This window comes from Plecotus auritus, assembly GCF_963455305.1.
Source record: "Plecotus auritus genome assembly, chromosome: 7".
In the NCBI taxonomy this organism is placed as follows: Eukaryota; Metazoa; Chordata; class Mammalia; order Chiroptera; family Vespertilionidae; genus Plecotus; species Plecotus auritus.
The window spans coordinates 44,036,601-44,063,667 of NC_137774.1; the positions used below are offsets into that span (position 1 = coordinate 44,036,601).

Consider the following 27,067-nt stretch of genomic DNA (forward strand, 5'->3'; position numbering starts at 1 on the left):
AAAGAGAGCTGTGCATGTGGATTTGTGTGGTGTGGGTGAGTGGGGAGGGGATGGGGCTGGACCACTCAGAGAAGAGCTCCCAGAGGCTGGGGTTAGGCAGGAGCACAGAGTCGCTCAGGTCAGTGCCCAGGGCCTGCAGTCTGGAGGACTTCCTGGGGTGGGGGCTTGAACTGGGACTTCAGTGATGGAGATGGGAGGTTCCCTTCCTTGGAAGGCACACAAAAGGCAGTCATGGTGTAACATGTTCTCTTCCTAGATCTACAGAAGCAGCTCAGAGCAAGATGAAGAAACACCTAAAGCGGAAACACCAACATAAGTGACCTCTCCAGAGCCAGAGCAGGCTCCAGGCACAGCTGTCACTGAACGTCCAGATGTGGAACCACCTGCAGCATTTGAGCAACTCACCTCAGCTCCTGGGAGGCCTGTGGTGCCAGATCCTGGGCCACAGCGTGTGTCAGCTGCAAAGGCAGATGGGGCTTCCACACCCCCTTATATACAGTTTGAAAATATTTGTGTTTATTTTATATATGCTTACAATGTTACTGTATTTTTCTCATACTATTCAGTAACCTACAGTCTATTTTAAAGAAAATGTAATGAAATACTATTAAACATAAATTTAATTTAGATTCTATAAAATTTAACTCCACAATCCTTCAGAGCCTTGAGCAAGTCTGTTTCTTCTGGGCCTCCGTGGTGTTAGTTTGAGTCATAGGTTGGGTATAATTAGTCTCTCAGGAGCCATGTGCTCTACGAATGTGACATTCTTGAGGACCAGGGCAATGGGACTTTGCGGGAAATTGAAGGATGAGCATTGGGGCAGGGACCCTTTAAGTCAGGGCTGCCCCTGGGAACCCACATTTTGTTTGACTTCATCACCCACCAGCACATGGACAAAGCATTGTCTTAAGCACCCCCTGGCATCCACGTTGCAGAATGCTATAGGGTTTAACCAGCAGCAAGCAGTTCCTGAACACTGACTGCCACCTGCACCTGGACAGAAACTCCACCCTGTTCCACTAGCACTGAATAGCATTCTTAGCATCTCCTCTGTTGGCCCATAGCACTGAAGAGGGGAAAGGGAATGTCCCAGGGTCCGGGGTCCTCACTCATCTCCTCCACAGGCACCTCTTCCAAATCTCCTCTGGGGTCAGAGCTTCTCTCCGCCCTCAGCCCCTGAGCTCTGGTTCAGCTGGGCTTTTTCTTGATGCTCTTCTGTCTCCCCAGAGCCCAGCCGCTATTCTTTCTCACGCCCCAAGGCTGAACAAGGTTGTGGAGACAGCCTGGCTTCTCCCTTTACACCAATCCTCTTCAGTGCTCCAAGCCACCCTAGAGAGAAGGGACTAACACCCTTCTAGGCATCTTGCCCTGGAAAAAGCTGCAATGTCTCAGGACAAATGGGAATAAGCTTTGGACCAGGCACACAGTCCATGCCCTCAAGGTGAGCACCTCTCTGGGCTGACAGGGATATTAAGGAAATTCTAGTGGGGTGTGATGAGTCCTACGGTTGACCTGGTACCATAAGCATTGAGAACATGAGCCCGTCTGGGGATCACACATAAGGCTCTTTATGATGAGATTCCTAAAGCAAATCAGAAGATGAATAAGAATTTGTCTACCCACTGTATCCTGCTTTTTCATGCACCATGGCAATTGAGGGAAGCGTTGTGAGATTAAACAAAGGCTGGAGAAGTACAGGGAGGGTAGGTCTACCTTAGATAGAGGCCATGGGCCTTTTTACATTTAGGATTGTTGGTAACAGTAGATGGGATGAACTGGAATTTGAACAAATACATTTTAACAAAAAATGGTTTTAGAGTTAAGTCCTGTGTGCTGGAACTGCTAAGAACTAGAGACCAGTGATGCTAACGTCTTTTCCATCACCATTCTCGTTGGAATACAGATATATGAGGACAATGATGTCATGTGGTTCCCATAGCACAAGTGGGCTTAGGGTGACAGAAAGAGGACATTTCTTTATGGAGAAGTATTGTGTGTCCACTTCCAAAGAGAGTCCCTAAAGAGAACTTGCCATTTCTAGTCTGTGGAGATATAGGATATTAACCAGGCAAGCCAGGCATTGAGAGACATTTCAGGCAGAGGGAAGAATTAGAAAAATTGAATTGAATCAGGATACAATCAGGGATGTGGGAGTGGGGTTGCAAGTACTGGGATCATCAGGAGGTTGGTTCCCAGGATAGGAACAGGGATGGCTGAGCAGAGAGCAAGTCAGACACCAGCTCTGTGAACCCTGGCATGATGGTTCCCAGCAGTGACCAGCAGTCCTGGTGAGGAGGAGAGAGGGGAAGCAGATGTTCCTGAGTTTGAGAGCGGGTGGAATGAGAAGGGGAAGGGAATGGACAATAGTAAGGGGAGAGTGAGGCATAGGCGGGGAGAAGTCAGACATGTCCTAAATGATGACAAGCTGCAGAGTATGTGAGGACAGGATGTCCCTGAAGTGGAGGGAGGTGATGGCCTCAGCACTGAGGTGCTAATGAAACAGTGAGGTAGGAGGTGGAGGAGGCAACCTCATGGACAAGTACTGAGTTTCCTGCAGATGGGACAGAAGGAGATTTTGGAGATAGTTGCCTACTTTGTCCCTAAAGAATGTGGCCTGACTGAGGGTTTAGTAGGAGACTGTGGCAGGAGGTAGGGAGTGACCCACCGGGATGATGGGATCTCAGGAGGGGGGCTCCTGAAGCAACAGAAGCATATCTGGAGGTGGCCCTGTGTATACAGGTGAGTGCTGACTGGCCTGCTGGCACCACGGAGACACCCCCACCTGTGGGGAGAGCCAGCGCTGCTCAGGTAGCCCCTGTGTCTTGCTTGTTTCTGAAATCCTCAGCTGCGAGCACCCTTTATGATCTTGAAAAGCCCAAGGGCAATGACATGACCCTTCCGATGACAGATAAAGGGACTGGTCATTTAGGATGCTCAGCTTGACCTCTCCACTCTTCCTCAGTGCCCTCTCCTCCCTGCACCCCTTTAGTCCTGTCTGCTCACTGGGAACCCCGAGGTTGTCTGGAATCCAGGCCTAAGCTTTACTCCTCACACCTGGAGCACCATCACCAAGTGGTTTCCCCAGACCCCCAGCTCCTGGCTTTTAACAAACCATCGTGAGGATCAGCTCAGCTAACAGGGTGACTCTCTCACCTCCAAAGGGACAGCCAAACAGTCTTAAATACACACAGATGCACACTGAGAGAACACAGCTCAGGAGCCCAGGACACAGGACTAGGGATCCAGGCCTCTCGGCACAACTGAGTGTCTCATTCCCAGTGCCCACGTGTTCCCAGTGACCTCCACGGAGCCCCTGCTTCACTGGTGCCCTCTCCCCTCTGTCCTCCGTGTCATGCTGGGTCACAAGCTGGGGGCAGGCGTGAGGTGCCGTGTTGATACCTGGGCTCCTGCTCACTCACTGAAGTCCCTTGATTCTCAGATGCGGATCCAGACTTGAGAAGGAAAAGCATGGCTGGGGCCAGCAGAATGCTTTGTCCTGCTCACCCCTGGGACCTGGCACGTTGGCTGTACTAGGGAGCAGGGGCAGCTGTGGACAAAAGGTCCTGCTTAGAGAGAGGGTCACTTATGCTGGAGGCCAGAGGGAGGGTACCCTGCTGGCACCTTCCTGGGTAAACCCCCTCCCCTGCAAATCTCACTATTAGATTCACCAAGAAATGGCAGTTTTGACAGCATATGTCGGCAAAGAAAAGCAGCAAAGAGGCTGTATCTGGGAGAGGAGACACTTTATTGATACTCAGGGTCTCAGGAGGCCTCGGGTTGAGCTGGGCTCAGTGGCTTCTCCCAAAAGGGTGCCGCCCCGTGGCTCTGATTGTGGCAATCCATAGTGTGCCCCCACCAAGGACAGAAACTCAGAACACTGAACATGTCTTCACTCTTGTCCCTTTCCTCAAAGATATGGGACAAGTCATTTCCTCAGAACAGCCCCACATCTAAGCTTAAGGTGACAGGGTGAATGGGCCCAGTTCCTCTGGGTCATGAAACGGGCAAACAGGGCAGTTGACATTGAGCAGAATTTCAGGTTCCAATAGGGAGGGAGAGGGGCCAAGTCCGAACTGCCTCATTTCTCTGTGGACAGAGCAGGCGCTGAGCTGAGTGTGGGTGGGCGGGACAATGGTGACTGTCAGACTTCAGGTTACGGGCAGTTGCTGAGACTGGAGGTGAAGCCCCTTCAATCACACAGGTTTTTCTTCCCATATTACTTTCCATAAATACTAATACAAGGCCCTGCAAGGCCTTGGGCGTTGCACTGGTGAAAAACTGACCTGCAGGTTCCTATCTCAGAAGACACACTTGTAGGGGGACACACCTCCCACAGACACACACCTCTAACCAGAGATGTGCAAGCAGCCAGCCTGGTTCTGCTGAGATCTCCTGCCGGTCACCGTCCTCACGTCTCCCAGGTTTCAGAGTCTGTTCCATGGTCTTATGGGTGGACCACTTGCTGCCCAAAGATCCCTGTCACCAAGATGGGGATACATGATTGACAGATGTCTCTAATACATCACATATAAGGTCAAAGACACTTCACAGAGAAAGATCTTATACATGGCTGGAGAGAGAGAGGTAGGGACAGAGGTGCACACATAAGGTGGGACACATGATTTTACATGTCTGTGTCACAAGTGACAGCTGCCAGGCAGTGGATCATCTTATTTTTGTTACTTAGAGGGGATTTACATTAACTTCCAAATTAAATTGAGGAAAAAAATCAAATGAACATTCCTTAGAGAAATCCTTGAAGTTCATGAAGCACCTTCTGAAGAAGGCGAACTTATCAAAGTTGGAAGTGGGTCAAGGTCATTGTCATGAGCTGCAAATGCACTGCCCTCCAGTGGACGAGTGAGACATGGCACACGTGTGTGGAGCTCATGGTTCTGTCAGCAATGGAAGCAGACACCAAACTGAGCCTTTGCCTGGGCTTGCCTTTAGACCAAAATAAAATCGGTCAGAGCCAATATTTTGGGGTGCCTTCTAGTAGAAGTCATTGTCCTGTCATTTCACACTAGGAAGACACAGGCTTTGTCCCAGGTCTGGTATTTCAGGGAGTCTGCATTGAGCTCCTGAGTCAGGCCCTGGGTTCCAGGACAGAAAAGCCAGACAAGGTCCCAGCCTTTGGACTCCAGGGCAGGGGCAGGGAAGTTTGGGGATAATGGGCCTACATCACAGTGCCATATGTCTGGTTGAAAAAAATAGTACATAAACCAAAGCATGTTGATGGAAGCCTTCTGATTAAACAATAAACACTTTAGAAGATTAGAACACTACCCTCAACCTATTTGTCAACTTTCATCTATATTTAAACACAAAGTTATTCCAAATATAGGGTCACCCTTTATTCTCACTCACTGTTCATTTATCATGAATAATTATCCCTGTCCTGTGGGGAAGCACGGGACTTGGTTGGAATGTCTGTAAGGAGGATTCTCAGAAAGGTCAGGGCTTCTGAGGGGACCTTGCCAAAGGGGGCATCCCCTACCTTGACTTTTCCAAACAAGTCCAATCCCCTGGGGTGTTTTGCTATAATCTCTATGTTTAATTTTTAAAGACCTGACCTTATAAAAGCATATACTTTCTCAAGGATGCTTACCTTGCTAATTGTATCTAGAGGTTAACTTTAGTTCAAGCTGTTATGACAATAAAAGCCAAAGGAGGCAGGCGAACAGAGCTACTTGGCAATGATCACCACGTAGTGCCTTAGCCCTCTCTTTCACAGAAACGTGTATTAGAGCAATCTTTTCATCCATGGCTCAGGATCTGCCGGTCAGCCCTGGCACTGCCCTTTAATAATTTTGAACCTATGATTGCATGGCTGCATAGCACTTTTTATCATACGTTGTATATAACTGACCTGCTGCCGACCTCTAGGCCAACCACATCTTGTTTGCCTCTGAAAGTGAAGTTCAACTGGTATGAGCTCCAGGTAGCTTCCACGTGTCAAATCATTCACTATCCTTCCAGAGCACATACACTGTATTATTTTCCCTTAAAGTGCCATGTCTTATCTCCTTTAGATCGGGAGCTTCTCCGGGGCCAAGATGTTGCTCAATCAGATCTCTGTCCAGCTGTTAGCACAGTGCTTGACATACGGCAAACACTCAGTAACAGTGTGAATAGCACCATAATTCTAAATCCATTCACCTGACTAAGGGTGCACAGTGGGATGGCACTTTCCAGCCCCCGCTTGCAGCACTATGAGCTGTCGTTGCCAGTGGGAGAGGACAGGAGCTGATGTGTGGATACAATCCCCCAGCATGCATGCATTTCTCTGTGACCTGTTCCCTCAGGCTGATGGAAGCACATGGGGGTGCTTCCTAGGGATGAAGGAGGCCCATGAAGGAAGAACTCTGGGTTCCTGAGTGACCACGTGAAGGATGTGTCTCTTCAATCTGAGCACCCGCCTAGCACTGGTATGTGGGAAAACATATACCAGTAGTGACATGCTACCAAAATGTTGGTGGATTTTTTGGTAACTCAGCATAAGATAATCCCCCCCACAAGAGGATTAAACCACAGGATGAACTTACATGGTTGTCCTTCTAGGCCATTTAAAACGACAATGTCAGTTTGGCTCTAAGAACTGAGCTGTTCTGTGGTGGATGGATCTGCCTTTCTGTTCCCTCAGCAATTGTGCCCTGAGCACTCACACTGGGTCCATGCGGAGAAACCACAGGCCCTGCCCTCTAGGAGCTCACAGGGTGCAGGGAAGGTGGACACAACCAGGCAGACACAGTCCTGTGAGAGGGAAGAGCAGGGGCTGTGTGCAAAGGGAGCAGGTGCTGCGAGGAGGGCTGGAGGCTCCTGGGAGAGGGGCTGAAAGGCTGCACTGAGGTGGCATTTATATTCCCAGCAGCAGGACCAGGAGCCAGCCCTGCACCAACTCAGGTGTAGTTAGCCTGGCGGAAGGCACAGCTGTGCAGACACTTGGAGGCAGAGGGTGACTGGACAGAGATGAGGTTAGAAAGGAAGTGGGAGGGGGCTGGAGGGAACTGGGAAGAGATAAGGGAGGGAGGGAGGGCAGGCCCAGGGCCTGGTATGGGACGACTGCGCTAGTGATCTATTGCTGAGAGTTCCCCCACACTAGAGACTTAACCAACACACACTTATTAGCTCACACGTGTGTGACGAGGAATCCCTCATGGCTCAGCTGGGACTACTGTGGTCTCACCTGAGGCAGGATCTGTGTCACTGAGGGTCTGAGCTCACTCGGGGGGTCTTTGGGATTCACTTTGGATGGAAGGCCTGACTTCCTCTCTATCTGTTGGTCTCTTTCAGTACTAAGCCATGTGGGTCTCTCCAGATAGCAGCTCAGAGCACAGAGGCTTATTCCTCAGTGTGGCCTGAGAGAGACAGAGACAGAGAGAGGAGAGAGAACACAGGTTATAGTGAGCAAGTGGGTAGGCATTGACTTTTAAAAAAACTGTTCAGAGTGGGAAGAGATCAACCAAAAGAACTTGTATGCATATATGCATAACCCAGGGACACAGACAATAAGGTGGTAAAGGCCTAAGGTGGGGGGCAGGATGGGCTAGAAGAGGTCAATGGGGGGGGGGGCAAAGGGGACATATGTAATATTTGCAACAATAAAGATTTTAAAAATATATAAAAAATGAAAATGCATTTGCTTTAAAACTGTAAATTAAGAAAAAACTTTTCAAAATATTAATTTGAGAGAGAGGAAGAGGGAGAGACAGAGAGAGAAACAGTCGCAGTGCAGCACTGGTTCATAATGATGCAAATCAAAATGACAATGAGGTACCATCTCACACCTGTAAGAATGGCTATCATCAACAAATCAACAAACGACAAGTGCTAGCGAGGATGTGAAGAAAAAAAACACCCTCGTATATTGCTGATGGGAATGCAGAAGGGTGCAGCCACTGTGGAAAACAGTATGGAGTTTCCTCAAAAAATTAAAAATGGAACTTCCATTTGACCCAGTGATCCCACTTCTAGGAATATAGTCCAAGAAACCAGAAACACCAAACAGAAAGGATATATGCACCCCTATGTTCATAGCAGCACAATTTACAATAGCTAAGATTTGGAAACAGCCTAAGTGCCCATCAGCAGATGAGTGGATTAGAAAACTGTGGTACATCTACATAATGGAATACTACACTGCTATAAAAAAAGGAGCTCTTACCATTTGCAATAGCATGGATGGACCTGGAGAGCATTATGTTAAGCAAAATAAGCCAGTCAGAGAAACATTACAAATCTTTAGGAAAATGCAAATCAAAACCACAATGAGATAAAACAGAAAATAACAAGTGCTGACAAGGATGTGGAGAAATCAAAACCCTTGTGCACTGCTGCTGGGAACATAAAATGGTACAGCCACTGTGGAAAACAGTGTAGTGGATCCTCAAAAAAATAAAAATAGAATTATCATGTGAACCAGTAACCCTACTTCTGGTATATATCCAAAATGATTGAAAGAAGGGCTCAGTTGTTTATACACCTATATTCACAGCAGCATTATTGACACTAGCCAAAGGTTCAAACAATCTAGTGTCCATCAGTAGCTGAGTGGATAAACAAAATGTGATTTATACATACAACAGCCTTAAAAAAAGGACATTCAGACATGGTATAACATGAATGAACCTTGAGGACATTTTGCTAAGCGAAATCAGGCAGTCACAAAAGGACAGATATTGCATGTTTACATTTATATGAGACTAGAGGCCTGGTGCACAAAATTCATGAACAGGTAGGGTCCCTAGGCCTGGCCAGTGATCAGGGCCGATCTGCGGGGTAACCGGTGGGGCAATTGGGGGCCCCTGCTGGCACCCGCCTTGGCTGGCCTGGGGCCTGCAGGCTGGGGGCAGCTCCTGCAATGACCGTTTGTCCCCTCGTGGTCAGTGCACATCATAGCAACCTAGAATTGTCAAATTTATGGAGATGGGAAGTACAATGGTGGTTGCAGGGGTAGGGTGGGAGCAGAGTTTTTGTTTAATGGGTACAAAGTTTCAGTTATGGAAGATTTAAAAAGTCCTGGAGATGGATGGGCCAACCAATGTCAATATACTTAATGCCACTAAATGGTAAACTGAAAAAAATGGTTAAAATGGTAAATTTTATGTTATGTCTATTTTACCACAAAGAAAACAGCAAAACTTTAATACTTTGTAAAACAAAAAATTTAAGTCAAAGAGCAAATTAGATTAACCCACAAGAATGTAACACATTGAATGATAAAGTGGTTAAAAATCAATAAAAAACAAAAACAGGGCAAGTATATCCATAATAACTTAGAAATAAAAGTTTGCATGTAGGATTTGGTGAAACTACAATGAATCACTATCATAATGACTCCTATATACACTTAGAATTTAGAATTGTGAATCAGGCTTATCTTTGCCAATTTTAAAAGATTCCACCATCTTTTGGTATTTATTTTAAAAACATATGTAACAGGATAAAAGTGCAGACCTTGTGAAATACAACAGCATCAGAGCAATTTATTTCATGATTGTAGGTTGGGTGGTACATGGATATACTGTGTATACTCAGATTACTCTTCTTGGAATGGTTAGTTGAGGATAGTAAATGAAACAGGTCAGGATTTGGTGAGGCTGAAGGAGATGTGGGTTTGTGGACATGCACTTCCTCTGCTCCTTGAACTCCAAATGAAACAGAAGAATGGCCAGAGGTCAATGAACTACAACAAGAACCTCAGCCAGCAGCTCAGCTAAAAGACAAACTGTCAAAGTATCACAGGCTTTGACAATCAAGATCACTGAGAAAAAACCTTGGGATTTAAGTATCAATAGGCCATGAAAAAAGCTTTAGAAGTTTCAGTAGAAAACTAAGGCAGAAGCCAACACCCACAGGATCAAATAGACAATGGCTAATTATAATATGAATCAGCAAGTGTTCATGACACTTTCTGGGGGTCAACCACTGCATTTTGGGTGACTTTGGGTACATCTTTTCATTTCTTTGAACTTTAATGTCTATTTATAAAAAGGGGTACATCAATAGCTACCTTACTGAGTTTTTGAAAGGATTAAATAAAAGGCATTTTATATTTTCTTCAACCAGAAAACTGAATGTAGCCATTTTCCTTTGAGAGCGTTGGTGGCACTTAAATAATAAAATTTAGAGAATTAGTCTCTACTTTCTTCTACTTACAACTCCTGGGAAAGAGTTAATAGCAAAGAATTGAACTTGTTAATGGTCACCCAAATTATCTGCCTTTACTTTATGCTGCTCAAACAATAAATGATCAAATGATTTGAATTCATTTGTAAAACAAAAAGGGGAGAATTTTTGCTTTCTTATAATATTTTAAATAGAAATGGGGAGAAGAGGAGAATTGTGAGAGTGACTAGAAATAAAGAGAAGAGAGTGTGAGAGACCTGATCCACATGGAGTGTGTGCGTGTGCATGTGTGTATGCGTGTGTGTGTGTGTCTGTGTGTGTGTTTGAGGTAGGGGGAGTATGGGAATAAAGACAGCAGAAGCAAATCCTGTTGTCAGGAATAGCCATTAAACATTTAACAATATATTAAGTGTCATTGCCCTTGCTGTATTAGGTGATGAAATAATCCTTTACTCCATTATGCCAACTTTTAGAAACTTGTGTTATGTGACTGCATGACAATAACATTCTTGGAGGACTAGCTTTAAAGTTTGAATCATCAGGGCAGAGCAGAGACCAGCAAGTAATGAGTTAGGTTGAGAAAATAATGAGAAAAAGATATTAGAACAAGAGCTAATGAATTGGTGAAAGGAATAAGAAAAAAACTTCATGGACATGGACAACAGTGTGGTGATTAACAGAGGAAAGAGGGCTGTGGGCAGGTGGAAGAGGGTAAACAGGGGATAAATGTTGATGTAGGAGACTAGATTTGGATTGTGAGTGCACAATGCAATATGCAGATGGTGTATTACAGAATTGTACACTTGAAACCTATATAATTTTATTGACCAATGTAACCCCAATAAATTCAATTAAAAAGAGCTGATGAAAGGAAATGTAAATGAATCTTGGAACTATAAGCAGAGACAACTCCCCCCAAATCGGGTAGTTTTTGCCCCCTCTGCAGCCTAGGTAGGCTCCATTCTCATTTGGAATTTAACCTTGCCTGTCCAAGATGGAAAGAGAAATCTGAGAAGGTCTGGTGCTGCCATTCTGGCTCAGCTCTGGGACTGTGATACCTGGGTCCTTGATAAATAGAGTACATCTAGGGTTAGGAAGAGGAGTGGGGTGAACATAGAAACTGTGAAGTGGCAACCTCCTCAATATCCTTACACAGAATTTTCTATGCCCTGCCTTCTGTTAGAAACAAAGAGTCTCCCTGTTCATCCAACACTGGTTCTTCCATATATGGTTTGAATTTCATCCTCCCACACCATCATGTGGTCCCTTCTTCAGTTAGGGCATTCATAACCTGCATCTTAAATGTTCTCTCTCTACTAGTCTTTGCCATCCAAATATCCTCAAACCTATTCCCAAAGAGAATTCCTGCCTTGATCTCTCATACTTCTTGCTGCATTCTGGCCCCTCTTATCTCTATAACATCAACACAACCTCCTTATAATCATTCATTATTTATAGTTGTAGGACTTTTCTATGTGATTATATCAATCATAACACCATGTTCAAATATTCTACTGACACAAAATATTTTTTTGTGTGTGAAAAGCAACAGTCCCCAGCCAACTCCAAACACCAAGATCAATGTTATATATGGCTCATGTGTTGCAATTGTTTCTGAAGTCACTTGTATTTCACCTGTATGTCTCATTTTCTCTCTCTTCTCGTTTCTTGTCATGTTTATGGTGATGAAACAAGGTTGTTTGTCTCTCAAAACATATTTTGCTGGTTATTTCCTGGTGGTTTAACATGTTCCTTTATCCTCTGTACGTCCTACATGTTGGCAGTTATATTTATAGAATTAATGAGATTCACTAAGAGTTTTATGTTTCAAGATGCCTTCATAGTTGGTGCAAAATCTTTCTACCAGAGGCACATAATCATTGACAAATGCCTCTTTTTGTGCATCTAGCCACTATAGATAACCATTTCTCAGATGTATTATTTTATTAGGGGTTGCAAACTGTTGGTATTCTAACTCCATTATTCCTGCATCATTTATCAGCTAGAATACCTAAGACGTAAAATATTGCATAAAGATGTCTGGATTAGAAGTTGGCAAGAATGTGGAAATGGAATTAGCTTAAGGTCAGGCTATTGTTGAGTCTGCAAATATAAGTTTTAAGGGACATACCAAAGATCAGGCATAGAGGTCCGGTGGAGTGAAGTAGCTGTGGTTCCATGCTGAGACCCTTTTCTAGTGGAGCCATGCTAGATGTCCAGTGGTCACAGTATTTGTGTAGAGTGAGTGCCAAAGCAGAGAGCCTGGAATAATAGATTTATAGAGAGGTGTGGGTCATGCTCTATCAAAACTCAGGGGTTCACCACCTATACTTTCCTTTTCTACATATTTCCTTATCATTACACTGACAGCAGGTTTAACTGTGGAAACACACCTTGGTGAGGGACTTAGGTTTTATTTTATATTCATTAGGAAACTCTTAGAAGGGGTTAAGCAGTTAAAACACGTCAATCAATTGGGTTTGGCGATCTGTCATGGGCCCTGAATGCCCCTAGAGCTTCCTGCTGGGTATGTCACAAATGAAAAGCTTTGACTGCCTTTCCTTGGGCTATTTATCAAGGTTGTTTTTGCAGTGAGCAATCATGTGAATGAGGTCATGTTCCTGTAGACAAAGAATGGATATAATTTGCTTACCACAAAAATGGTGAGCCCCCCAAACCCAGTGGTCCTCTCCTATAATGTAGCCCACTGTATGTGCTGCCACTCACCTAGACCCACCTGCATCACACTCGTGGGACTTGGGAGGGCATGAGGGACTGATGTGAATATGAACTGTGGCTATTGCTTTTGCTCTGAGTAATAATACCCCTTTGTTACTGACCTTGAAGTTTTGTGTCTTCTGCCACCATCCCTCAAACAGCAACTAGTCATTGTTCTACAAAATTACACCCATGCTACTGGCAAAAACTTAAAAAGTGATAACTTCCTATGCTGGTGGAGATGAAGAGAAAGGGGCCCTCTGGTACCATGCTACAGCCTTTTTGTGAAGCACTTTGACAATAATATACATTGGTGTATACTTACTGGCAAACTCATTGAATTATAGGCATTGGATATATACAAATTTTACATGTCAAGCATACCTCAAAAAAGTGATTTTCAAAAAAATATATAACATCTAATATAAAATACATACTGTATTTTAGTCTGAAATCTCAATTCTGGGAATCTGTCCCATAAATATAAGGGTGTATAAGGGTTTACATACAAAAGTGTTCATTAAAGCACTCATCATAGTTAATACTGAATACCCTTCAAGAGTGTAATCTCAAAGCTAGCAGAGAGTGTAGTTAGATCTCCATCTTTTGATCTGAAGATATTCTCATCATGTTTGTTAACTGTGGAAAGCAACTTCCAAGAAAATAAATGTATAGTGTGACCATTTTGGTGGAAGAAAGGACACAAACCATGTAACACAATCCTATTAACAGAAAGGAGTGGTGAAGCAGAAATAGTATGTATGGCATTGGTTGGTTGTCTTGGGATGGGGGTGTGGATAGAAAACAAAAGGGAGAAAAGGAATACATTAGGTGAATGGGCACCACAAGTCTTATTATAGGAAATACTCTAACTTATCCCTGAACACTGGAGTGTCCTTCAAGAATGGCCTTCTCTGGCCCACAATGACAATCCCAGTGCCCATTCAGCAAGTAGACCTGGTAGGCAGAGAAAAAGTGGGTACAGTCGCCAAGGGGCACCAGGCACTGGCAGAATGAAAAGGGATTGGCACCCAACACCCCTTCAGAAAATACTATTCGGTAGTAAAACCGGGGTGGGGGCATGTAGGTGGGGGAAATGAGAGCCTAGAAAGAAACTCTGGTGGGATCTCCCTGTCCCTCTCCCTCTCTTCCTGCACCCAGGCTCAGCCCCTCATCTTCCTCTAAGCCCCATTCTCAGCACTTTGCTGAGAGGAGCAGCCGCTTTCCCTCGCCCTCTGGGCTAATCCAGGTTCTGGTTTGTCTGGGGTGGGGCCCAATCCTGTAGTGGGCTGGCACACCCAGTCCTGCTTTATTAAGCCCTGGACTTGTCCTGAGGCAGCAGGACCAAGCCTGGCCGCGGAATCTTTGGTACCAGTAACGGAACCTCTGCCATCCAGGAAAGCCCACCTGCTGCCATGGGCCGCTACCGCATCCACGTGGCCACTGGGGCCTGGCTCTTCTCTGGGTCGTTCAGCCCGGTGCAGCTGTGGCTGGTCGGGGAGCGCGGGGAGGCAGAGCTGGAGCTGCAGCTGAGGCCAGCACCGGGCCAGGTGGGCTGGGCAAGCGGGGACGCAGACCCCCTGATTGGGCTGGCTGAGTGAGGGCGGGCGGGACGAGGGAGGCTGGGAGCCAGTGACAATGCAGCTTCACCAGCTGGGCGTTCCTGTGAGAACGGATGCCTGCACCTATGTGGGTGACAGGTTCAGAGCCAGGGTACTGGCTGGGCTCAACCTTTTACCTATCCCTTCCCCTCGCCCCCACCGTGGTCCTCACACCCTCCACTACTTTCTCCCATTGACCCCAGGCCAGTGTTCCTATGGGATCAGTGGTCAAAGGGAAGGTCCTCCAAGAGTGCGGGCACGGTGAGAGCTCAGTTAATGGACGGGGTAGGTGATGATGCTCAGTGTTCAATTCACAACACTGTGGGCCTCGCCCCACATCCCTCCTCCTTCTGGTGAGATGGGGTGTCTGAGACCCACAGTTAGCACAGGTGTTGGGAGGAGGCAATGCTGTCCCTGGAGGCCATGCCACTGGACTCCACAAAGGACCCTCGCAGCCTCAGTTAAACAAACGTCCTCTCCTGGGTACTCGCTACTAAGTCTCACCGGGTTCTAGTCCCCACAGGTGGAGGAGTTTGAGCAGGACGTTCCCCAGGACTTGGGGCCACTGCAGTTTGTGAAGTTGCGCAAACACCATTCCCTGGTGGACAACGCCTGGTTCTGCGACCTCATCACCGTGCAGGGCCCAGGAACCTTGGAGGAGGCCGCCTTCCCCTGCTACCGCTGGGTGCAGGGCGAGGACCTGCTGACCCTGCCCGAGGGCACCGGTGAGGGGGCCACCTCAGGGAAGTGGGAGTAGAGCCCAGAGAGTACTGGGGGGCGAAGGGGTGGCGGGAGGGGTAGCACAGAGGAAGGTCAGAGGGACTTGAAAAAGTGCATGCTCAGCAGGTTAAGAGCAACCAAGATAAGAAACTGGGGGGACATTACACATAGTATTAAAAGGGTTGGAAGTGGGACTGGACAAGGAAATGTGTGATGTGTCGATCCCACCTCCCAAGGTGTGCCCTGGGAATGGGAGGTGCTGCCATGCTGGGAAACAGAAGAGCCAAAGTAAAGTGGGAAGGAGATCTCTGTGTGACTGGAACCAAGTTAGGGCAGGGACAGGTAAGGCTAGCACATGGGACCTCTGAGAGGAGGCAGGGAAGGGAAGCAATAAATGATATGACATGGAGAGCTGGTTTGGCTGTGAAAACATGGAAGACAACTGTTAGAGCAGGGAGCACTCTGACTGGGATGGGGATGAGTGAGCAGGGACTATATGGTATTTGTTGCTGCGGGACAAGTGAAGGAGAGATATGACTAGAGAGAAATTTAGAACAATGGCATGTAAGAATGGAGACTAATCAGCCATAAGAAAGATGACATATTGCTGTTTGAGACAACATGGATGGAACTTGACAGTATGATGTTAAATGAAATGTCAAAGGAAAAGAATAAGAACTGTATTCTTACATGTACATATAGGATATAAAACAAAAAGCAACAAATGAACAAACAAAAACACAAACTCATAGATACAGACAGCAGAGTGGTGGTTACCAGAGGGAAAAAAAGAGGGTAAAGGGGTACATGGTGACAGAAGGAGACTAGACTTTGGGTGGTGAGCACACTCAGTGTATACAAATGTCATATTGTAAGATTGTACACCTGAATTTTATATGATGTTATTAATGTTATATCCCAATAAATGTAATAAAAATAAAATCATGAAATAGGTATCTTTGAGGGACAATATAGAGGTAAGAAAAGGACAAGTCAGGTTAACAAATATAAACTATGTGATTGTGAGGCTAGGTAAGATGGAGTGAGGGAAAGGTAGCAACATGGAACTATTTGCTCCCTAAGACAGATGACATGGGATGGTTGAAGGGGGCACACATAGAATTTTTGTCCCATAGATCAGGTCGGGGTAGGGACAGGAAAGAGCAGAGTGCATATGTAAAATGAATATGAAATATGTCATTCAGAGAACAGGTGAAGGTGTAGAAAGGAGAAGGCCATTTGTTACGAGCTTAACAAAGGCAATATACAATAATATGGGATATTGTGGACATGTCAGGTGTTTAAGAAGATAATTCATAATCATTTATAGACCCAAGTAGTGGAATTTGATTCAAGAAAGGGAGGAAAACATGGAATGTTGCTTAAGGACAAATATGAGGTTGAAAGAGGTGAAATCATGAATAGGTTTTGGGCAAAGATACAATAAGTGACTTTGGGAATACATCAGGTGAGGTAGAGCCAGAGAAAAAGGCAAGAGACTGATGGAATACAGTCAAGAGTGAGAGATTAGATCAAGTCAGGGATAGCATGAGTTGGACAAACAATGTGGTCAAATGTTCTCCCAGCCCGCCTGGCAGGAAAGAGTACCTTGGACGAGTTCCAGAAGCATCGAGAGAAAGAACTGAAGGAAAGACAGCTGATTTACTGGTAACCACCCATCCATAGACCTCCTGAGATTCCCACCTCTTCTCTGATCCTGCCACCATCACTGACCCCCTAATTCCTCCCTGAACTCTTTTCCCAATCTGCTAGTTGGGGCACCTGGAAGGAAGGACTACCCCTGACAATAGCTGCAGACTCTGGGAAGGATCTGCCCCCAGATATGAAATTTCATGGTGAGAAGTCACTGGACAATGAACAGGCAGAGAAGACAGGGTGAGAAAAGATCCCAATGGAGTGGGGAGTGGTGGATCCCATAACAGGCAGGATTTGGTGAGTTGACAGTGCCATCCTTGACACCTGTCCTAGGGCTCTGGAGATGCTCCTCAAACGTGTTTACACCATCCTGAACTCCTGGGACAGCCTAGAGGATTTTGATCACATCTTCTGGGGCCCCAAGAGCACCCTTTGTGGTCAGTATTCCCACTGGGCCCTGTACGTCCTTAATAGCCTGTTTTGATGGCCCAACCTTCACACTCCATAGTCTCTCATAAGTACTTCCCAGATGAGAAGATATTATGCCTGGTCATTTCTCAGAGGCAACAAGAAGAAAAGACAAGGGGCTGGATACAGGGTGAACATATGCTGTATTAAAGAGGGACATCAGGTTGTGGTGAATATCCTCCCCTTACCCTCCTCTCCAATCCCACAGAGAAGGTTCACCAGCGCTGGCAGGATGATGAGCTTTTTGGCTACCAGTTCCTCAACGGTGCCAACCCAATGCTGTTGAGACGCTCCACCTCTCTGCCCTCCCGGCTGGTGCTGCCCTCAGGGATGGAGGAGCTTCGGGGCCAGCTGGAGAAAGAACTCCAAGTACACCCCCAGCCCACTGTTGTCTTCTCCTTGTCTGTGTGGGGAAGGGAAGGGGTGAAGGGGAGGGACCAAAAGTGAATCAAAGAAGGGAGGCTGTGTTAGCCCACTGTCCCTGGGTGCAGAGTCCTTTGCAGGGAAAGCCTAGAGTATGCAGGGGGAACTATAAGCCTGGTGGGTGCCAGATAGAGGTAGCAGGAAATTAGGATATGCTGAGGAAAGAGGCCTGGAAACCTTGATGGGGGAAGCTTAGCATGCCTGTGGTGCAAAGAAATTGGCCAAGTATGATCTTAAAACCATCACTGCCACAGGGAATTAACATGTCCCTGGGGAAGATTCCTCTCATTTTGCCTCTTTCCTCACTGTCAACTGAGATGACTTGGATTAAATACTCCGGATGCTTTCTTTTTTTTTTTTTTCTTTTTTTTTTTTTTTCCTGCCACTAGAACTCTGGTACTGATATAGGATAATTGCAAGAAACTAGACTGAATTTCTTTACATTTTTGCCCCTTTGCCTTGTCCCTCTGGGCGTAGTATTTGAACTCTAACCATGGATATGTTCCCCCTTTCTCCAGAACGGTTCCCTGTTTGAGGCTGACTTTATCCTGCTGGATGGAATTCCAGGCAACGTGATTCAAGGAGAGAAGCAGTACCTGGCTGCCCCCCTTGTCATGCTGAAGATGGAACCCAGTGGGAAGCTGCTACCCATGGCCATCCAGGTGACATGTTTTGGAAATCCTCTTCCCAACACTGCTCTGTGTTCACCCCAATCTCTGCTCAGGGACAAAGACAGCTGGCTCTTGTCCCTCACCCCTGCCTCACTCAGTGAGACCTGTCCAGGTCTCCAATCTCTCTTTTCTACCTTACAGCCTGCTCATTACTCATCTGAAATTGCCTTTTTGAGAGTCAGAATGGTCTCTATTGGTACTCACCCTAAGACTACTCAATCTCTTTCTGACCTTTGAATCTGTGAAATACCTCTTCTTTCTTAGACATTTTTCTCCTTTTTTTTTGTTTCCTTTTTAAAATTTTATTTTTGACACTATTACAGATGTCCCCATGAACCCTCCCTTTGCTCACCTCCACCCAGTCCTCACTCCCCTCCCACTGGCTTTCAGCACAGTTATCTGTGTCTATGAGTTATGCATATTTGGTCTTTAGCTAATCCCTTTACCTTCTTTCATTCCGTCCCCAACTCCTCCCCTACCCTCTGACAGTTGTCAGTCTGTTCTATGTATCCATGCCTCTGTTTCTATTTTATTCATTACTTTATATTGCTCATTATATTCCACATATAAGTGAGAGCATATGATATTTGTCTTTCTTTGACAGACTTTTTTCACTTAGCATAATAATCTCCAAGTCCATCTATGCTGTCACAAAGGAAAGGATTTCCTTCTATTTTATGCCTGTGTAGTATCCCATTGTGTAAATGTACCACATCTTTTAAAAAACATCTTTATTGTTGAAAGTGTTACAGAGGTTCCCTTTTTGCCCTTGACCCCTTCTAGCCTGCACCAACACCCACCCCAAGCTTTCACCACACTATTATCTGTGTCCATGGGATATATATATATATATATATATATATATATATATATATATATATGTTATTTGGTTACTCTCTTCCCAACCACCTTTCCACCCCTGCCTTCCCTCTGAGATTCAACAGTCTGTTCTTTGCTTCTATCTCCAGATATCTTTTGTTCATCAGTTTATTTTGTTCTTTAGATTCCACATATGAGTGAGATCATGTGATACTTGTCTTTCTCTGACTGGCTTATTTCATTTAGCATAATACTCTCCAGGTCCATCCATGCTGTCTCAAAGGATAAGAGGTCCATTTCCTTGCCACATAGTATTCCATTGTGTAAATGTACCACAGCTTTTTTTTATCTGTTCATCTACTCATGAACACTTGGGTTGTTTCCAGATCTTAGCTATTATAAATTGTACTGTCATGAACATAGGAATGCATAATATTCTTTCTGAAGGGTGTTTCACATTTCTTAGAATATATTTCTAGAAGTGGGATCACTGGATCAAATGGCAATCCCATATTTACTTTTTTTGGAAACTCCATACTGTTTTTCATAGTGGCTGCACCAGTCTGCATTCCCACCAGCAGTACACTAGGGTTTCCTTTTCTCCACATCCTCACGAGCACTTGTCATTTGTTGATTTGCTGGTAGCCATTCTGACAGGTGTGAGGTGGTACCTCATTGCCATTTTAATGTGCATCTCTCAGACGATTAGTGGCTTTGGGAATTTTTCATATGTCTCTTGGCCACCTGTATGTCCACTTTGGAGAAGTATCTATTTAGGTCCTTTGCCCATTTTTTAAATTGGATTGTTTGTCTTCCTTTTGTTAAGTTAAATGAGTCCCTTATATATTTTGGAAATTAACCCCACATGATGTATCATTATTTTAAAATATATATTTTTATTGATTTTAGAGAAAGGGAGAGGGAGAGAGCGATAGAAACATTGATGAGAGAGAAACATCAACATTAATCGGCTGCCTCCTGCAGGCACCCTGCTGGGGATGGAGCCCACAACCCAGGCAAATGCCCTGACTGAATCGAACTGGTAACCTCCTCGTGCATGGGTTGATGCTCCACCACTGAGCTACACTGGCCAGGCTCCTCATTCTTTTTATTTTATTTATTTATTTCTTTTTCTTTTTTTCTTTTTTAAAATTCCTTTATTGGTTAAGGTGTTACATATGTGTCCTTATTCCCCCATTACCCTCCCACCCCCCACTCATGCCCTTACCCCCCTGTTGTTTGTGTCCATTGGTTAGGCTTATATGCATGCATACAAGTCCTTTGGTTGACCTCTCCACCTTACCCCCTCTTCCCCCACCTACCCTCTGAGGTTTCATGGTCTGATCAATGTTTCTCTGTCTCTGGAACTGTTTTTGATCATCAGTTTATGTTGTTCATTATATTCCATAAATGACTGAGATCATGTGATATTTATCTTTCTCTGACTGGCTTATTTCACTTAGCATAATGCTCTCCAAGTTTCATCCATGTTGTTGCAATTGGTAGGAATTCCTTCTTTTTTAGCGCAGCGCAGTATTCCATTGTGTAGATGTACCACAGCTTTTTAATCCACTCATCTGCTGATGGGCACTTAGACTGTTTCCAAATCTTAGCTATGGTAAATTGTGCTGCTATGAACATAGGGGTGCATATATCCTTTCTAATTGGTGTTTCTAGTTTCTTGGGATATATTCCTAGGAGTGGTATTACTGGGTCAAATGGGAGTTCCATTTTTAGTTTTTTGAGGAATCTCCATACTGTTCTCCACAGTGGCTGCACCAATCTGCATTGCCACCAGCAGTGCACCAGGGTTCTTTTTCTCTGCATCCTCGCCAACATTTGTCATTTATTGATTTGTTGATGATAGCCATTCTGACAGGTGTGAGATGGTATCGCATTGTCGTTTTGATTTGCATCTCTCAGATAATTAGTGACTTTGAGCATGTTTTCATATGTCTCTTGGCCTTCTGTCTTCTTTCAAAAAGTTTCTATTTAGGTCCATTGCCTATTTCTTGATTGGATTGTTTATCTTCCTTTTGTTGAGTTGTATGAGTTCCCTGTAAATGTTGGAGATTAAACCCTTATCAGTGATAACATTGGCAAATATGTTCTCCCATGTAGTGGTCTTTCTTGTTGTTTTGCTGTGCAAAAGCTTTTTATTTTGATGTAGTCCCGTTTATTTATTTTCTCTTTATTTTCCATTGCCCTAGGAGCAGTATCAGTGAAGAAGTTCCTTCGGCATATGTCTGAGATTTTGCTGCCTGTGGATTCCTCTAGTATTTTTATGGTTTCCCATCTTATGTTTAAGTCCTTGATCCATTTTTAGTTAATTTTTGTGTATGGTGTAAGTTGGTGATCTAGTTTCATTTTTTTGCATGTATCTGTCCAATTTTCCCAACACCATTTATTGAAGAGACTGTTTTGATTCCATTGTATGTTCATGCCTCCTTTGTCGAATATTAATTGGGCATAGCGGTTTGGGTCGATATCTGGGTTCTCTATTCTATTCCATTGATCTATATGTCTGTTCTTGTGCCAGTACCAGGCTGTTTTGAGAACAATGGCTTTGTAATACAGCTTGAAATCTGGTATTGAGATCCCACCTACTTTGTTCTTCTTTCTCAGGATTGCTGCAGCTATTCGGGGTCTTTTTTCATTCCAAATGAATTTTTGGAGAGTTCTTTCTAGGTCTGTGAAATATGCTGTTGGTATTTTAATGGGGAGTACATTGAATCTATAGATTGCTTTGGGTAGTATGGACATTTTGATGATGTTTATTCTACCAATCCATGAACACGGTATGTTCTTCCATCTGTTTATATCTTCCTCTATCTCTTTTTTCAGTGTCCTGTAGTTTTTTGCATATAGGTCTTTTACCTCTTTAGTTAAGTTTATTCCCAGGTATCTTAATATTTTTGGTACGATGGTAAATGGGATTGCTTTTTTAGTCTCCCTTTCTGTAAGTTCACTATTGGTGCATAGAAATGCCATAGATTTCTTGGTGTTAATTTTGTATCCTGCTACCTTGCGGAATTCATTTATTAAGTCTAATAATTTTTTGATGGAGTCTTTAAGGTTTTCTATGTACAGTATCATGTCATCTGCGAATAAGGACAGTTTTACTTCTTCTTTTCCAATTTGGATGCCTTTTATTTCTTCTTCTTGTCTGATAGCAATGGCTAGTCCTTCAGTACTATGTCAACAGGAGTGGTGAGAGTGGGCATCCCTGTCTTGTTCCTGTTCTTAGGGGAAATGGTTTTAGTTTTTCTCCATTGAGTGTGATGCTGGCTGTGGGTTTATCATATATGGCTTTTATGATCTTGAGGTATGATCCTTCTATTCCCACCTTGCTGAGAGTTTTTATCAGGAAAGGGCGTTGGATTTTGTCAAATGCTTTTTCTGTATCAATTGATATGGCTATGTGATTTTTCTCCCTCAATTTGTTTATGTGATGTATCATGTTTATTGATTTGTGGATATTGTACCATCCTTGCATCCCTGGGATAAATCCTGCTTGGTCATGGTGTATGATTTTTCTGATGTATTGCTGGATCCGATTTGCTAGAATTTTGTTGAGGATTTTGGCATCTATGTTTGAGGGATATTGGCCTGTAATTCTCTTTCATTGTGTTGTCTTTATCTGGTTTTGGTATTAGGGTGATGCTGGCTTCATAGAATGAGTTTGGAAGTGTTCTTTCCTCTTGAATTTTTTGGAATAGTCTGAGGAGGATAGGTTTTTATTTCTTCCTTGAATGTTTGGTAAAAGTCTCCTGTGAAGCCGTCTGGGCCTGGACTTTTGTTTGCTGGAAGCTTTTTGATGACTGCTTCAATTTTTTCCATAGTTATTGGCCTATTGAGATGTTTAGAATATTCCTGATTGAGTTTTGGAAGTTTGTATTTTTCTAGGAATATGTCCATTTCCTCCAGGTTGTCTAGTTTGTTGGAATAGAGTTGTTCATAATATTTTTTAACAATCCTTTGTATTTCTGTGGTGTCTGTTGTTATTTTGCCTCTATCAATTCTGATTTTGTTTATTTGAGTCCTTCTCTTTGCTTCTTGGTGAGCCTGGCTAGAGGTTCATCAATCTTGTTTATCCTTTCAAAGAACCAGCTCTTGATTTCATTGATCTTTTGGGTATTTTTTGTTGTTGTTGTTTTTTTGGTCTCCATGTCATTTATTTCTGCTCTGATCTTTATTATCTCCTTCCTTCTGCTCACTCTGGGGTTTTCTTGTTGCTCTCCTTCTAATTCTTTGAGTTGTAGCATTAGATGATTTACTACCATTTTTTCTTGTTTTTTTTTTTGAGGTAGGCCTGTAGAGCTATAAACTTCCTTCTCAGGACTGTTTTGCAGTCATATATCACGTGAAACCAGATGCCTGGTTCTCAACATTCCTACAAGGGATCTGAACAATTAACAGTCCTCCTGTTTCTACAATCTCTATTTCTCCTACTGAGTTAGGGATGGGAAAAAACAACAACAAATCCAACCCTAAGCAGAATAAACTGAAAGTGAAAAAAACAATTCACTTCAAACACCAATTTTTCACTTATTTGCCCTTGGAAGAAAGAACATCCCAATCCCTAGTTGCTTCTATCAAATGCTGTTGGCCATGACTCATCCACTCTTCCTGGTCTTCGTACAGCCATCCGCAAAACCAGCACTTAAATGTACACTGTGAATCATCAGGCAAGGAATCCACCACCTGGTAGTTGTTTTTATGGACTTTTTTAAGTTTCATTTTAAACATCATTTGCCTTTTTATTTGATTGGCTTCCTCCACATTCTGGTAGGTCAGCCAAACATGATGCCATCTGATGCCTAATTGACACCTGGTCCTCTCCGATAAGACAACTTTGAGGACATTGCCTTTGTACTTGTTTATTACCTTCATCTCATTGGTCACTTCTGGTGAATCAACATCAGGATGGTTGAACAATGATGGGCTGGTTTCGACAGGGACATTTAATCAACTGGTCCAGTTTAGCTGCTATCAGTCGAAGCTGTCTTGCAACCTGAAAAATTGAATGATCCTTGAGACAGAGGCCAGGGTCAGCCTGAATTTTGCTTTTCTTCTTGGATGAATTTACTTGCTTGGTTTTATTTTTATTTATAGGAAGACTTCTGGAGGGCACTTTCCCTTGCTTACTCAATTCACTGCTTCCTTGCTGACCATGCAGAGGGCCAGTTTTTTTTTTTTTTTTGCGGGGGGGGGGAGGGATGGTGCTACCAACAGCACTCTCTTTTCTTGGTTTAGGCTGAAGAGATGTGTCAATGTTATGGGACATGTCTATTGGCCCACTTTCACTTGTTGAAGACTGTAAGTCTGAATCTGTCTGTTTCACCAGGCAGAATGGAATGGGTTTTATTAACTGTGTCTCACTGTAAGGGATGCTGATGGGTGCTTCACATGTAGCCTCTATAATGTGGGCATCCTCAGAGGAATTAAGAACCCTCAACACTGCACCTTTGGGGATCAACACTGGAGTAGCAACATGAGCCTTCCTAGTTACTTGGCTTTCGTTTTTCCCATTGCTACCTTCTACAAACTGTGGATATATCTGCTGACAGGCAAGCTGTCTACTAATATCACTATCATCCTGAGGTTTTGAGAGAGTGTGCATGGAATAGCCAGTGTCAGTAAATGCCCCATTAATTTCTTGAATACCTTCAGGGGTAGCTTTTGAAGTTACCTTTGATGCGTGCCCTACAGAACGACGATGTGCATTATTAGCAGCCAGAGATGGAGGCTTGCCACAGAATTCAATTAACTGAGCAATCTTTCTGTGCAGGAGTTCAATTGACTTTATTTTGGATGTTGAGCTATTCCACTTAATGCCCTCAGGGACGTCTTCAGATCTGGAGCTCAGAGAAAATACTGGATGAAATGACTGGGCTATTGAAAGAGTCATTAGTCCTTTCAGAATTCTTTAACTCCAAAGGTTTATCCCCAGGCTGCTGAGATCTGATTCTGTCTTCTCCTGTTATGTTTATGTGTAAATATTCACTTTTACGATGAAAGGAAATCTGGCCTGTATTTGAAACTGCCTTATATTCCTCTGTCTGGTTGTCTTTCAGCTTCCTAGTAGATGCAACCATTCTCACAGGAATACTGATCTCACTTCTAGATTCCAAGTCATTTTTACTGACAGGCAAAAAGCCCTTCCCTCCAGAGAAGAAAATGGCTGCAGGTGATGCAGCCATAGGAAGAATCTTCTGGGGGTCCCTGTGCAAATGCCTCCCATCTTCAGTAAAAGAAACAGCAGCTTTATATGGAAAAGGATTTAGGGCAGTGCCAAGGCCACATAAAACACTGTTTTTCACTATAGATGATGGAGAGTGACCTTTTAAGGCAACGGGTGGAAGAGCAGTTCTATGTGGATACATATGACTTTTTTTCTGCAAATCCTCAACTCTAGCAGACTTGAGAAGGGATTCTCCACAGGGGTACACACTAGAATTTGACATGAACACATCGTAAGACCGTACCCATTTCACATTTTTAACTTGTTTCTGAACTGACTGAAGGCTATCAAGGCCTCCAGGTTTTCCAACACCCCCTTCAGTAGTCAGTGACTTGGTCTGTTCTGCAGGGAGCATTTTCCTTGTTCATCTGAACCCTTCTCTTTAGTCCTATGTTCAGAATGACCTCCATCACCCCCACCAGCTTCTAGGTTATTATTTTATTCCAAAGGAAACAGTTTCAGAACAAGCTGCTGTGTTCCATTGACAACCTTCACATCCATCAACTGGGCTAAACAGTTTGCAGGGACCACGAGCTCTGCTGGCGCCACCACGGTCAACGGCATTCCGGGATGAATGGGCTCTGTGGCCAGGAATAATACTTCCACCTCCAAGCTTTTGTTCTCCAACACACTGACTTCATTTGGCTCCAACAAGGTCCCTTTGTTTGGAATACACACCACGTCTTTTTGGTGTTCCTTCGACTCAGGTACCAGTGTGATGCTGCGCACTCTGTCTTTGTTTGTCTGGAAGGAGAACCTTGAGAGTTGATCTGATAACTTTCTTTACAGTGTGGTGCCTGGATCGGAGGCTTTGGAAAGCTCCGTGTTTTGTTTTGATGTGCTGGTCCTTTTCGGTTCCAGCTTGGCCACGACTTTGGGCTGCCACTTTCCACCAGCCCTCTCGTGAACTCTCTTCCTGTGTTTGACAATATAGTCGTTCCTAATAGCACTATAGTCTCAGTACTCACATCGGTAAGGAAAGATGCCTGTGTGCTTCACCAAGTGTCTCTGAAACTCCCGCTTCGTGTAGGAAATGTGGCTGCAGTGAGAACAAATGAACTTGATCTCTTCGTGCTGAAGAATGTGCTTCCTGTACTGCAGAGGGTCCTTCATGGAAAAGCGACATTTATCACAATAGTATTTGCCTGGTTTAAAGTTCCCTACCTTAAATTTGTTATTTCCAGGACTGGCTATGGTGTCAGCTTTACTTCCTGCACGAGTTGCGCTGGGATCACTGTTCCAGAAAGGAAAGTGGGGAGAAGCCACTCCAAGGCTGCACTGGAAGCACACGTATCTGTCTTCCTTGTGCCTCTGCCCCGGCCCCTTTTTCAAATCCTGAAGAGGGATCTGGTGAATAGTCTTGCACTTCACACACATGGCCATGGTCATCACGGCGGCCTCGGCCTCTTGAGCCTTGATACAAAGCCATCTGAGCTTCTTGTCTGTCTGACCGAGTGGCTCTATTAGCATGAGGTTGTCTAGGCGACATGGTCAAAGAGTTATGTCCATCAAGTACCTGTGAACTGAATAACTGCTGTCCAATGTCCTTCATCTTCTTAGCTGCATTTCCAAACACAGTCCACTGGGATCCAGGCGGACTTCACATGACTGAATCCTTC

At 44.3% G+C, this 27,067-nt stretch overlaps 2 protein-coding genes across 2 annotated transcripts in view; one reads left to right on the forward strand and one right to left on the reverse strand.

The window, feature by feature from the left end:
• Positions 1-14,261: 14,261 nt before the first annotated feature.
• LOC308252591 (polyunsaturated fatty acid lipoxygenase ALOX12-like) overlaps positions 14,262-27,067 on the forward strand; it is a gene marked incomplete at both ends in the record, with an annotated part of 28,776 nt that continues 15,970 nt past the window's right edge. The window contains 7 exons of the mRNA XM_080677377.1: positions 14,262-14,396; positions 14,971-15,172; positions 16,754-16,835; positions 16,941-17,063; positions 17,157-17,260; positions 17,500-17,660; positions 18,233-18,376. Coding sequence (XP_080533503.1) covers positions 14,262-14,396; positions 14,971-15,172; positions 16,754-16,835; positions 16,941-17,063; positions 17,157-17,260; positions 17,500-17,660; positions 18,233-18,376 — 951 coding nt within the window. The remainder of the gene's footprint in view (positions 14,397-14,970; positions 15,173-16,753; positions 16,836-16,940; positions 17,064-17,156; positions 17,261-17,499; positions 17,661-18,232; positions 18,377-27,067) is intronic.
• LOC308254527 (zinc finger protein 518B-like) lies at positions 23,753-27,000 on the reverse strand (the record flags this gene model as incomplete). Its single annotated transcript, XM_080680662.1, is given in 8 exon segments — positions 23,753-24,137; positions 24,139-25,082; positions 25,084-25,808; positions 25,811-25,886; positions 25,890-26,231; positions 26,235-26,405; positions 26,409-26,855; positions 26,857-27,000. Coding segments are annotated over 8 exon segments (3,234 nt in total).